This window comes from Talpa occidentalis, unplaced genomic scaffold (assembly GCF_014898055.3).
Source record: "Talpa occidentalis isolate TD23 unplaced genomic scaffold, MPIMG_talOcc4v2.1 talOcc4.12, whole genome shotgun sequence".
Classification (NCBI taxonomy): Eukaryota; Metazoa; Chordata; class Mammalia; order Eulipotyphla; family Talpidae; genus Talpa; species Talpa occidentalis.
In genome coordinates, this window is record NW_023601212.1 from 37,209,435 (window position 1) to 37,224,133 (window position 14,699).

The 14,699-nt window shown below is 37.0% G+C and overlaps 1 protein-coding gene across 1 annotated transcript; it reads left to right on the forward strand.

The window, feature by feature from the left end:
• The first annotated feature begins 1,280 nt into the window (after positions 1–1,280).
• MMP13 (matrix metallopeptidase 13) lies at positions 1,281–11,298 on the forward strand. The gene is made up of 10 exons (XM_037504353.2): positions 1,281–1,397; positions 1,486–1,727; positions 2,392–2,540; positions 2,706–2,831; positions 5,371–5,532; positions 6,726–6,843; positions 7,782–7,915; positions 8,822–8,981; positions 10,404–10,507; positions 11,198–11,298. The coding sequence occupies exons 1-10, from the start codon at positions 1,281–1,283 to the stop codon at positions 11,296–11,298; spliced, it is 1,413 nt and encodes a 470-aa protein (XP_037360250.1).
• Positions 11,299–14,699: the final 3,401 nt, after the last annotated feature.

Sequence of the window (14,699 nt, forward strand, 5' to 3'; positions counted from 1 at the left end):
CTACTATCTTAAGTTGCTGGAATAAAGGTAGCTCTATTACTCAAATGTAAAAATTAAGAAATTTGAAACTGGCCATGCGTACTTACCTGGAGTTCTAGTCTTCCTGGTCACTCCCGGAGGGGTGAGAAGAAGCAGTTCCATTTTTTTTTTAAAAGTCACATTATCTCTTTTTTTAAAGATTTATTTATTTTTATACAAGAGCTAGGGTACAGGCCAGATGCGCGGGAGGGTGAGAGGATTCACCAGAGACAGAGTGGGGAGCAGAAAAGGCAGACTGAAATACACTGCTGAGAGGAGCAGCAGGCAAGACAGGAGAGGTTTGCCCCGCCATGTGGAAATCTTCCTTGCTGGCCGGGAATCAAACCTGCACTGCAGAGGCTGCAGACAGCTTCACAGTGCTGTGCTCAACCCGCTGCGCCACCTGGGAGGCCCAGCAGTTCCATTTTTGAGAAAATATCTGAGAATGATGGGTTAGAGACCATACTGAGGAAAGTGGGCCTCGGTTCAAATACTCATGGTACCATTTATTAACTATATAACCTTAAACAAGTAATCAATGTCTCTGTGTCTTAGACTGTTCTCATATAAAAGCGAAGATAAGCCTTCCAACAATATCTACTTCACACACTTTTATAAAGATTAAATGAGATCATCACATTTAAGCCTAGCATATAATAATCTCTCAATATCTGCTAGGAATGTTATCGCATTCCAATCGATCATGCTCTAATACAATCTTCTACCTCTGACCGAACCTGTAGAAAACTCATGCAGGACTCCATGTTGGTTAAGAGATCACACCAGTGTTTTTAAATTCCAACCGCTGCTCTAGAGAGAATAAAGTTTAGACTTCACATGGTTATAAACATTCTGGAAGCTGGATTAGGTTTCTCTTTATGGAAGTAGCATCTTTATATTCTTACCTGAAAAAGTCATTACCCTACAATGGGGAAAAACGTATTTGCCATGAAAAGTGAAAAATGTACTGCTCCTTGCTTCTTCCCACAGTATCCATAAATATGCTGAGACTGTTTATTTTGCTAGTTGGTTTTTGAGACCCTGCTGAAACAAGAGATGGCCTTATTTTATATTTCCCTCAAATTCTACCACAAACCACACTTCTTGGGAGAAAAAAACAGAAATTGCCATGTAAGCATGTTTACCTTCTACTGGCTAGGAGGTTGAAACTTGCCGCAGTGGTGACTCACCACAGTAATAGGCCTATAAAAGTGGAAGGACTTGTGGAGGAAGGACAGATGCCTCCAGGCATAGCATTCAAGATGCGCCCAGGTGTTCTAGCTGCCCTCCTGCTCATGAGCTGGACTCACTGTGGGTCCCTGCCCCTTCCCAATAATGATGAGGAGGATTTGTCTGAGGAAGACTTCCAGTTTGCAGAGGTAGAGTATGTTGCCGAACCCAACAGTGTGATGCGTCTTCTAAGTGCCCTTCTCTTTTAAAAGGTGGTCGTGTTGGTCTCTTTTCTAGCGCTACCTGAAGTCATATTACCATCCCCTGAATCTCGCTGGAATCCTGAAGAAGACAGCAGTAAGGTCCATGGGTGACAGGCTCCGAGAAATGCAGTCTTTTTTCGGCTTGGAGGTGACTGGCCAACTTGATGATAACACCTTAGACATCATGAAAAAACCAAGATGTGGGGTCCCTGATGTGGGTGAATACAATGTTTTTCCTCGAACACTCAAATGGTCAAAAATGAATTTAACTTACAGGTAAATTATGAACTATCTTTACTATTTTTTTCATTTTAAAAAATAGTATTAAATGTCTAATTTTCAGCGGAAGTTACAGATGGCAAGTAGATCATGTACAGTTTCATTTTTAAGGTATATTTTAAATACTACAATGGAAGTTAAGTAAGGCCAGGAATAACTGTAATACTATTGATGAGAATTCTCATAACATCTATTATTGTTACTTCCACTGGATTCTCAAAATATTTTTCTTGAGAAGTGAAATTAGGTTCAATAAAATTTGCAAATGTAGCCCATCAGGCATTGTTATTATAACAGTGGTAAAGGCAGAGAGTTCTACTCTTTCTAGAAACTTTGCAGAGCTACTTCATTTATTTGGCTACGTGATACAATTCCAAACTTTTAGCATGCAATATAAGTTCTTATTAAACACCTGGATATTTCAAATTTAATATATCAGATGAGCAGATATTTGGAGATACTCAAATGTCTGAGAGAATACCTCATTCTTTATCCTTGCATGGCATTATAATGAAGAAGTCCTTTGAAAAATGGAACTCCAGTAGAACTTTTAGAGAAGTCAGTGAATTTTGAGTCAAAAAGTAGTATTCCCAGAAAAATACATACTCCAAAATAGCTTTTAGCTTCCAAAAACTTACTTGAAACTTTCTCTGTTGAACAGAATTGTGAATTATACCCCTGACCTTACCCACTCTGAGGTTGACAAGGCTTTCAAAAAAGCCTTCAAAGTTTGGTCTGATGTGACACCTCTGAATTTTACCAGACTTCACAATGGCACTGCTGATATCATGATCTCTTTTGGAACCAAAGGTAATGGTGCAGAATCATTTCTGCTTCTTAGCTCGCTCCTTTGTTTTATCCTCTTTCAGTCATCCTTTGCTTCTTTACAGAATTCAACAAAAACTGACTAACTGCCTGTGCGTGTCTCTGCTGGGTGGGTGTAACTAGCTTCCTAACTCTCGCTTTTGTGTGCAGAGCATGGTGACTTCTATCCATTTGATGGGCCCTCTGGTCTGCTGGCTCATGCTTTTCCTCCTGGACCAAATTATGGAGGAGATGCCCATTTTGATGATGATGAAACTTGGACAAGTAGTTCCAAAGGTAATATTGCTTATAAAAATATAATTCATGATTATCATATTAGATAGGAAATCCATTAAGAAGCATGTTGTGAACCATATTTGGTATGTGATTGTTTTTCAAAAAAATTACATACTTATTCGTTCCTTTAAGTGACATTTCTGCAAAGCAATGTAAAACATTAAAAACAAGCAAAATCTCTTTAGGTTAGGAGTTGGAGGAATACCAACTTTGTTTTGTTTTTTTAAAAGATTTATTTATTTATGCATGCAAGAACTGGGGTACAGGGCAGAGATGCAGGGGGTGAGAGAATTCACCAGAGACAGAGTGGGGAACAGAACAGGCAGACTGACCGAAGTACACTGCTGAGGGGAGCAGAGGGCCAGTCAGGAGAGGTCTGCTGCACCATGTGGGTTGCTCCCTGGACAACCAGGGATTGAACTCGTGCTGAAGAGGCTACAGATTGCTTCACAATGTGGTGCTTAACCCCTTGAGCCACCAGGGAGGCTCTAGGAATACTAACTTTGAATTAGGATTAAAATATCTTTCTGTCGGGCCTCCCCTGGTGGTGCAGTGGTTGAGCGCTGGGCTGTGAATCTGCCCGCAGCCTCTGCAGTGCCGGTTTGTTCCCCGGCGGGGCCGAGGGTCCCACATGGCGTGCAGACCTCTCCTGCCACGCCCGCTGCTCCCCTCAGCGGTGTATTTTGTCAGTTTGTCTGTTCTGCTCCCTGCTCTGGCTCTGGTGAATTCTCTTACCCTCCCGTACTTCTGACTGTACCCAGTGCTTGTATAAATGAATAAATAAATCTTTAAAAAAAAATATCTTTCTGTCAACCAAAGTGTTGTTACCATGGATTACATTTCGGCATAGTAAGGTACAGTTTATTATAAATATATATCTGAAACTATTAAAGCTGGATGTGTAAGTCATAGATAAATTGGATGTAAGTTGAAATAGTTTTTCCTCCATGGAATAAATATTAATGGCATAAGTCCAATCAAATATCTGTTCCCTATTATATGAGTTACTTGTTTGAAATGTATCTATCTCACTAGTTTCATAAATAATATTCTGAGAAATCAAGTAGTGTCTTAACCCAAAGAACATGAGACAGGCTAGATGAGATTTTATCCTAGAATAAAATGAAACGGTATTGAATGAATCCTTTAAGGCTCATAAGAATTGGGAATATTAATTTAGGAAGAAAAAAATAGATTGTCTCAACTAGGACTTAACTTTGGAGCTCAATGGATCTAGTTGTGACAATTAGAAGTAGTCTGCACAGACAGCTGATTTTTATTATTTATTTAACTAAGAAGGATTATTTTTTGGAAGAGTAAAACAGGGCTTTGAATGAGCAATGCCTCAACTCCAATGACTCCAATCTGTCTTGGGAGGGAAAGATAAGGACTTACATATTAACATTCTAAATATCTCACAGGTTTAGAAGGTTTTAGAAAGAAAGGATAACATTTAGTATTACTAAGACAGAGTTATAATAAGCCTCGGTTTTATGTTCTTACATCAAGTATGGATTTTAAATATTTAAATGAAATGAATGAATGCCTCCACAAACAAATCTGGATTAATTTTTCAGCTGAAGGTCATGAATGGTATCCATTACTCATCATTTTAATGAAGACTTACTTGCCACTGAGATTGTATATTAATTTTGATGCCCGTATGGTCACTGAATTGGTTATACATTTTCTTCATGTATAGACTATGGTGACAAAAGGTGTTTAAGATCAAATTGAAACCACCGGCTCCAGTTTTCATGTATTCTAAACATAAGTAACAATAATTCCTCTTGACTTACATGTCTTTTTTTTCTGTTAATCTATTTCTACATTTCTTTTTTCAAATTTAAAATATCAGTATTAAAGTCTCAAAATTCAGTGGAAAAATGACTAAAGAATGCTAATCCAGTGATAGATTCATCTCATAGAATAGAAGACAGTTGGCTAGTGATGTCCAGAGTTTCTGTTTCTTTAAACTCTAGAGATATTGTGGAAAGAATCATTTGGTGTAAATTTGGTCCTGAGGTGAGTCCCAGAGACCCTGCTGAGTGTATCTGCCATACTTGGTCATTATCCCTTTGGATGCTGTTTAGATGGTGCTCTGGGCACCACCTTATTTCCGGTGCTCCTCATTTAAGATCATCCACATCCGCTTTCCTCATCTGACCTCAGAAGACAAAGAGCAAATTGGGATTACTAGTATCTTCATAGTAGCTCCTCACTGATTACTAATTACATGAGAATAATCTGTGGACATTGAATTGTATGGGAAGTTACAATCAAAGGGAGCACTACTTATGTATAGGGGTTAAATCAATACTTTTGAGTCTTCCATTAAGCAACTGAATATTAACTTTTAAAAAGTGAGTATGCATAACTATTAATAATAACATGCACACACACACACACACACACACTTGAGAAAAATAGCCAAAAAAGAGAAATGGTGACATCACAGACATGACAGATGAGGTAAATAACACTCTCCACTAACTGGTCACTGAAGGACCTTGCTTTCTCATTGTTTGTCTTTTTACAGGTTACAACTTGTTTTTGGTTGCTGCCCATGAGTTCGGCCATTCCTTAGGTCTCGACCACTCCAAGGACCCAGGAGCACTTATGTTTCCCATTTACACCTACACTGGCAAAAGCCACTTTATGCTCCCTGATGACGATGTGCAGGGGATCCAGTCACTCTATGGTAACTAATTTATCAGCTTAAAAGCAGAATAGATACAGACCTTTATTTTCTAAGTTTTAGTGAACTATTTTTGGTTTTACTTTTAAACCTGGGAAACCTGTCCATTTTTTTTTTCTTTCCAAATCAAACCACCTACTCAGGTACAAAACATTCTATTCTCTAAAGTTTTTGCAAAATATAACTTCTCATATTTGTATTTTATATATTGCAAGGTACAACTGATACCTCAAAACATCTCTGTCATAAGAAAGGAAAATATTCTATTCGTCATTTAAACAACAAAGAAACAAAGCCCTAACAGCACTGAAATAGTGTATTAATAGTAATACAACTAAGGGTAAAAGGAGATTTTAACCCACTTTTATAAATTCTGGGTAGTCTTTCAATACTCCAATTTGCCACTATGGAAACATTCAAGTGATCTCTGGTAGCTTTTAATAGAGTTATAATTACAGCGCCCAGTCATCAGTGTAAACATTTCTAGAGCACACAGCTCAGAAAACTTGCTCATGACAGCTAATCCATTACTGCCCTTTCTGGTTCAGATCTACCACAGCAGTTTATGAGTACGGGTAAGAATTTTGCAACGATTGTACCCAGGGGAATCAATTGAACAAATGTGATCCAGGTAAAGAAAAAGCAGTTTAGACTCATGATTGTGCTCAGCTCCCCTTTAGCTCTCATGGGGGCTGGTGGCAAATTTACAAACATGTAGCTGAAGGCCTGGCTTATCACTGACATGAGCTGCACTTGTCTCACTGGGGAAATAATATTAGCTGATATGCATAGCTTATAAAATGGACAAGAGAGGGAACTGAGATGAGGGCAATCACAGGGATATGCATCATTAGATGTGGGTAAGAAGAACATGTTTCTCAAGAGCAGTTTGTACGTATGTTCTATAAAGCATGAACCTCCATCCCATTTCTATCACCAAATTGAGAAACCTAAATGTTCAGTTCCAGTGAATCTCAGGGGGTCATGAGAGTTGAGAGCAGAAGGAGAAGTTCCACCTGCAAGACCTTGGTCACCCTGGTAGGAGGAAATAGGAATACAGGTATTTGGACCACTGCATAGATTTGACAAGACTTATTGTCCTCCCCAGAAGAACCCCTTCCTACTCAACATTAGTGACATCATGTTCGCAGTGAGGTCGTCCTCGGTAACTTCTTCCATTTATTTCATTACTGTAGGCCCAGGAGATGAAGACCCCAACCCTAAACATCCCAAAACACCAGACAAGTGTGATCCATCCTTATCCCTTGATGCCATTACCAGTCTCCGAGGAGAAATGATGATTTTTAAAGACAGGTACTCTTGACATAGTTTTATAAAATCTGCATAACAAACATTAGTGAATCCATGTCTGGGCAAATTGCCAAAACATCTGGTCAAACTTTCAAGGAAAGAAGGTAAAAGTGCAATTAATAGACCTTTGGACACTTTATTTATGTATTTTAAATGAACTAAATAATTGATAGTGCAGCTTCTTTTTACATCATTGGTTGAAGTCTTTCCTATAAAGATAACCACATAAATATAAAAATCCAAATTATTTATGAAAAATCACACAAGTATTAAAATCAATTACCAACTAGTAAGCCATTACTCTGAGTCTACATGAATTCCCTTTAGTTTTGGAAAGACTTTGGCTCTGTGAACATATATTGAAATTTGAGAGGAGTGTTTAACAACCTAAGTCTGTAGGTGATAAAAATGAAATAATTTAAACTTTTCACCTTGTTCTAATATGCTTATTTTTTTCATTCATCAATTACATTGTTTCCTCATCTGTGATCCCATAACATTCTTATCTCCTCTGTTATAACTCTAATTGCATTGTATTTCATATATTTTCTCATGTTTTAGTTTCCCTAGATAATGAGATCTTGGAAGAAATACTTTGTCTAACTCCTCTTTCTCTCCAGAGCCCAACACAGTGCCTGGCACATTTGCTGGACACTTGTGGGATATGCAGTATTGAACAAAGCATGATCCCAACTCACAAAGCACTTATAAAGGCTGGTGAGGTTTTAAACTTCAATACTTGAGACTACAGTTAGGGTAGCAAGAGCAAAACTGGCACACAGAGAGGAAGGGAACATTTTCCCCTTCACAGGAGACAGCTTCTCATTTCTCTGTATTGATATGGTGAAGAGGTGACCAGTGGCCCTTAAATTGAAATAGTGCCCTTAAAATATGACATAAAAAATATGACAGCAATCTCTGTACTTCTGCTTTCGTGCTAGATTCTTCTGGCGGCTGCATCCTCAGCAGGTCGATGCAGAGCTTTTTTTAACAAAGTCGTTTTGGCCAGAACTTCCTAACCGCATTGACGCTGCCTACGAGCATCCTTCCCGAGACCTTATCTTGATCTTCAGAGGTAAGTCTTTCACTGCATGTCCAGGGCAGGCGATGGTGAATGTAACACTGCCAGAAATGTAGTAAAAGTATTACTACATTTACAGGACTAAGTAACAGAAAATGGAAACCAGAAGTGTCCCCAAATTTGACAAGTCAAAAGTCAACATTATTACTCATATCTGCTCTTTGTTTCATAGCAATCATGTCAGTTTTTCTTATTCCTCTTTAAAACTATTTACTGAGCAAATGTAACAGTGTACATTTTAAAAATTGAAAAAAAATATTGTTTGCCCCCTTCTAAATTTCATTTTCTTTCCTTTCTAGTCTTTTATCAGATGTAACACTTATTTTTAAAGACTTATATTCAGTGTATATGTTTTTCAATATTCTATTTGTTCAATTAACAGAAAATAATGAAATTTCCAAATTACTACTTCATCTTTGTGATCATAATTTATAATGCCTATACAACATCTAAAGACATTTTTATTGTTTCACTGTTATAATTAGTGCTATAATGACCTTATAGAGAAAGAAATAATTCTTTATCTGGTATAAAATTTAAGTTTTCAATCTAATTTACTATTCCAACTGTGCAACTGGTTCATGCAGAAATCTTAATGTCTTTTTCACACAGCTTCAAGCTTAACGTTCAGAGATAATATATAGCCAAATGAATTATGACATTTGTTTGGCTATGCTCACAATTAGGAAATTTGGACCTTAATCCCTATTTTTGTCTGAAGAATGCTCATATTTCAAAATATTTCAGAAACATGGTCACCACACTAATTTATTTCTAAATGTATATTTTTTTGGTTAAATTAATGATCTTTGATAAGAAATGAATCTTCATTAAAATAAATATCTATATCTGTGCGTGCTCAGAGTTTCTTTGTATAAAGAAATCATTCTCTTATTCTAGGCAGAAAATTTTGGGCTCTTAATGGCTATGACATTGTGGAAGGTTACCCGCAAAAAATATCTGAACTGGGATTTCCTAAAGAAGTTAAAAAAATAAGTGCAGCTGTTCACTTTGAGGCTACGGGGAAGACACTCTTCTTCTCAGGAAACCAGGTCTGGAGGTATGGCAGCAATGTTTACTGACCCCTCGTCTGTGTCAGAGGCAATGTGAATCGCGGACATAAGACCCCAGATTAGTGTCTCTATTTAGGGATGAAAATATCATAGGTACCAACACTTGAAATGATAGCTTTACTTTACCTATACTGATACATACACACATGCCATAAATGTATCTTTTTTATCTTTTGACGTCTTTATAATAATGACATCCATAACTCTAAAGATGACTGCCAAGTTCTACCTGGTACTGCCACACCCTGCATGAGCTCTAGCGTTTCATAAAAACAGGTTGCTTATCGTATCACACTTGTACCATGCTTTTTTCTTCTCATGATCTTCCCCTATGCAGTTGTCTTTTCTGGGAAGTCTTTCCCTAAATCCCTCCTTGAAATTTTACTTGTTTAAAATTAACTTGAAATACCATTTCACCTATAAAGTCTTTGTTGATCGCTGCATTTAGAAGTTATCTAGCTGTCGTGTTCACTCACAATGCTGCACCTCTATTGCTCAGTGTTGCAGTGATGCCCACATCTTAGCTTCTTGAAGGTCCAGTGGTTTTTACCTTTTACCTACTGGAACATATCTCAAGGCTACATAAGTCTCATCAGTAACAGTAGCAGTAATATATGATGGGAGGCTGCTCTTCTGGGCTAATTTCAGAATGTGTCAGGATGGTGCATGTGTGCTCAGAGGAGAAGGAACATGGACTGTGTTGTTGTGGAGGGAAGATATGTCCCCTTCCTGACTTTAGTACCACCACATGCCTCCATGACTTTCTAGTATGGCAGTTAAAACTTAAATATTTTTGTATGCACTGTTGCACTGTGCAAGTTGTCTTACATGCAAGGAGGGATCAACCCATAAACATTAAAGAACCACTCAAAGAACATTCTAGTGACATACTTTTATAACAGACACATAAACTTGGAAATGGAAAGGAGGGTGTGACTATCTTTTCAAAGATGGCCTTCAGGCAAAGTCAAAGATTGCTCATCCAGTATCTACCCTGCACTCGGTATTGTAATTCCTTATTAAAAGTATTAATTTTAATTAAAAATTGCTCTTAAAATGTTTTAACTTAATATCTAAGCTAGATATTATTATCTAAGCTTATTATAGCTTATATATCTATTATTATTAGATATTAGCTAACTAAGCAATAAAAAAAGTTACAATTCATTTTTATGAATGGAAAGATTATTGTTTTATGTTGTTAAACATAGCAAATTCCTAGTATTTTACTGCATGATATCCAGCTACTTAAATAAAGGTAGTTTTTCACTTAAAAAAAACTACCAAATGTTTTAAATGGACTTAAAATTTTAAAACTTGTCAGTTTTGAAAGGTGCCATGATATACATTGTACAATTTCTCAAAAATACAACCTACTGAAGAGTTTCCTCTTTTTTTAAATTAAATAGCTATGATGATACTAAACATCTGATGGATAAAGACTACCCCAGACTAATAGAAGATGACTTCCCAGGAATTGGCGATAAAGTAGATGCTGTCTACGAGAAAAATGGTAACCAGTTCCATTACACTCAGAGTCCAAGGGGCTTCTGCAGCCCTCCAGAATCAATTTCCTTAAAAAGTACTTTTATACAGAACTTAGATGTACAAAATGTACTGCAGTTAAGAAATTAGTCTTTTCTGGATGAACACTTGCATAGACAGCAAAAAATAATATGCTTAGAATAAATATTTTATGTAAAGATTGCTAATTCTATGCATATAAGTGCCAACCTTTAAACACTACCTTAACTTATATTTAAAGATGCCCAAATGCAAAGATGTTTGCCACAGTACAAATCAAGCATAGAGTGGGGAGTGATGGATACATAAAGAATAGTAACTACCATGAGGCTTTTTAGCTTTGATTATGAAAAGGGTATTATTCCTAACTTATAACAAATAACTAATGTCAATAAATCAAGTATCAAAACTTGAACTCATGGCAGGCCAAAAATTAATTCATGTGATAATGTAGGAGAGCTGGGAACCTTTATAACTTTTTCCCACCTTAAACCATAAGCAACAGAGTAAAGCATTAGCAGAATTAGTAAAGACAAAGGTTGGAATGTTTTGTTTTTTTTTGTTTTTTTGTTTTTTTTTTTAAAGTGGGTTATAACTAATTGAGCTTTTAATGTTAGCTGAAGTGAAATCCTAGTATTTTCAAACTCTGAACTATTCTTTTTGGTCTTCTTTCTTATAGGCTATATTTATTTTTTCAATGGGCCGCTACAGTTTGAATACAGCATCTGGAGCAACCGCATTGTTCGAGTCATGCCCACAAATTCCCTATTGTGGTGTTAAATGTCCTTTAAACAATGTTATTTAAATCCTGGAGAGCATTGGGGATAATACTTCTAGAAGCATGGGGGAGTGCAGGGAGGGAAGAGGGAGAGATATCAGGGAAAGCTTAGTTCTGTGAACAAGCCTCAGTAAGTTATCTTTGAAAAAGTAGTGTCTATACAGTTACGCGTGGCTGGAACCGCATGGACTGTTAAAGTAGTGAAATTCGGGGTCTCTAAGGATCACCCAATTCCTGTGTGTTTGATAGAAGCAGTAACTAAAAATATTGCCCATATCCGAAAATGGGACATATGGTCTGTTAGGGAGAGTTAGTATAAATTTTTAGTATATTTATAAAGAACCTTTGCAAAGGCATAAAAAGTAACTCACATTTATTTGACCGATGAATCTTTACTAAATACTGTAAAACAGTATGAAAGCGGGATTGGGGGAGAGGAGCATATGGTAACCAGACTTGAACAGAGATTAAACAAAGGGAAATGTCTGTAATAAATAGATGGCAGGCAACTTTCCAAAGAAATAATTTGGGTTTTTCACAGAAAATATGGGCATACACATGCCCCTTTTCAAAGAGAAATAAGGAAATATCAATGTCAGTAAAGACAGTAGAAAGACAAATGTGAGAACAACAGACATGGCCTTTAGACTTTGCGTCATTTTCACATTTGATAATGACTCAATGTCTCAAAGAAGACAAATCCTTCTTTGCATGTTCATAGATGATAAAGAGAGATAATTTCTCTTTGTATAAAAAATTTCAAGTCATTGAATAATATCAAAGTAAAAAAACTGCTAAAATTAAAATGACCTAAAGCCATGGCATCACTTTCATTATAAGCCATCTGATTGTTTAAGATTAAAAGTAGTGTCTTAACCCTATGTATCCAGATAGTTATTTTAACTGTCCAGATTACTTTGAATATATAGTCTATTTTTTGAAGATACACACTAAGATGTATGCTATGAACTGGAGTACACACATTAAAATAGAGACATCTGGGATAAATCAAATCATCTACTAGATGGTGATCCCCTTGAGGATATGCAACTCTGCCCTTTGTCTCTCCTTTACTTTTTATCCCTCAGCACTTTTCACAGTGCTTGGCACTGTGAAAAGAAGAAATGATAGCCATCAAGAGAATACATGGTGCTGAGAAATCTTGCTCATAAAACCTCAGGCAAAGAAAAGAAATTGTATTGTATTGCAAAATGTATTAGAAAGTTTTATAGTTTATAATTAAAAATATTTTCAATAAACTTTGTTCTGTGGCTTTTTTTTGATTAGCTATTTGTAAAATTTTTTTAAATATTTTTTATAATTTATTTATTTATATACACTTTACATCATTGTTCATTTTTTATACAATGCTTGCTTTCTCCTCTCAGGTGTAGTCCCTGTAAAATTCCCACCACCAATTTACCCGTGCACCATCATCACAGTCCTTTGGGCTTGTCCCCTCCCAGTTTTGATTCCTCTCCCTCACCCTCCCTTGCAGAATGTCTCTGATTTATAGCTGCCTGTTAATTTTGTTTTTTTTATTTATTGTTTTTATTTTTTTCCCAGCCCTTTATTTGGTTCCCCTATATTCCTCTTATAAGTGAAGCCATGCAATATTTTCTTTTTCCTTCTGACTTATTTCACTGAGCATAATTCCTTCTAGCTTCATCCATGCTGCTGTGAATGGCATAAGTTTATCTTTTTTGATTGCTGAATAGTATTCCATTGTGTATATAGTCCACAACTTCTAGATCCAGTCATCTATTTTTGGGCATTTGGGTTGTTTCTATAGCTTACTTGTTGTAAATAGTGCTGCAATAAACATAGGGGTACAGGTACCTTTTGGGTGAATTAATGTTTTTGTGTTCTTTGGGTAGGTTCCTAGGAGTGGGATTGCTGGGTCATATGGTAGCTCCATTTTTAGTAGTTTTGATACTGAACACCAGCCTCAGTTTCTCTCAGTCAATAAAAGGAAACAGAGTATGAGGAGAAGGAAAGTAGTTAATTTGTTGACAAACTGAGGAGGGCAGCAGACTCATGTCTGAAATACCACGGGCCCTCACTCTTTGGCAGAGGGCAGGGGCATTTACACAAAGGAGTCAAACAAAAGAGAGATGGGCACAGGGGAGCTGGGAAGGGCTGGCACGTCCTTTTGGTGCAGGTATATGGAGATTTCGGGTGGGCACCAGCTTGCTTTGTGAACACTGGATGTTTAATTTCCTTGAATGTTTAACTTCCTTATTATTCCCTTAAAGATGTTCTTCCTTTTTCTTAGACTGCACGAAGACAAACTTAAATGCAACAGATAGATTGCTTATCAGATGGCGGGAAGAGAGACCTGTCCTGTTTCCCTGTATCAGTTTGAGGAACCTCCACACAGTTTTCCACAGTGGTTGGACCAGTTTGCATTCCCACCAGAAGTGTAGAAACTGTGGGATATGTTTTAATAATTGTTACATTTTTAGTCCTCCACATGTGCACCTGTTCCGCTCACCCTCCACCAATCTACCCTTGTGCCTATTTAGTCTTTTGGTGTAATTGGAAGGGTTTTTTTTTTTTTCCCCATAGTGAGCTCGCTCATTGTTTTTGCTTTGTAAGAAGACTAAATTCAGAATTCTAAGACTAAATTTAGAATTAATTGTACCAGGCTATGTTAACTGAACTTCCCTAGATGGAACCCACAGTTTCCTCAGAACCTTCCCCACTCAGAGTATTACTTGGCAGTGAGGGGAAGGATGAGTGGATCTGGAGTTAGGAAGGTTGGGTTCTGGTGTGCAATATGTCATGAAGTCGGGTGTGTGATTCTGGACAGGTGATTTAATCTCTTTGAGCCTTACTTTTCTGGTGCATAAAATGAGAGCATAAGGGTCTTTGGTGAGGCTAGGGAAGAGAGGAGGCAAGTAACTCCACTTAGGAAGGCCAGCACTCACTAGCTTGCCCCAGCGTCAGCTGAGCTTAAGCCATTAGAAGGCCTCTGTTTTCCTATGCACTACCCACTCCCAAATATTGAATCAGTGTCTGTGAAATGACAGGCAGCTAAGATGTTGAGATGAACTAGAAACATCTACTCTAAAGATCTTATATCCTACTGTTAACAGAGCAGCCCTGATATAAAAAAAACTTTGGCATCTACAGAAATGTTAACACTGGTTTTATGTGTATAAAATGTGTATAAAACCTCTCAGTACCTGATATGTATGTAAATTGTCAATGGTGATTGTCACCTTGTAATATTGTATACTTCGATTGTTTATTGACAGAAATTGTTTCTGGAAAAACAGGGAGAAAAGACCTCAACAGATTCCTATTGATGGAACTGTTGAGAGTACAAATTTCCTACACAGGACTGAATACACCTGATATTTACTAAGTTTTCTTTGACATAATACTTGTAATTTTTTTT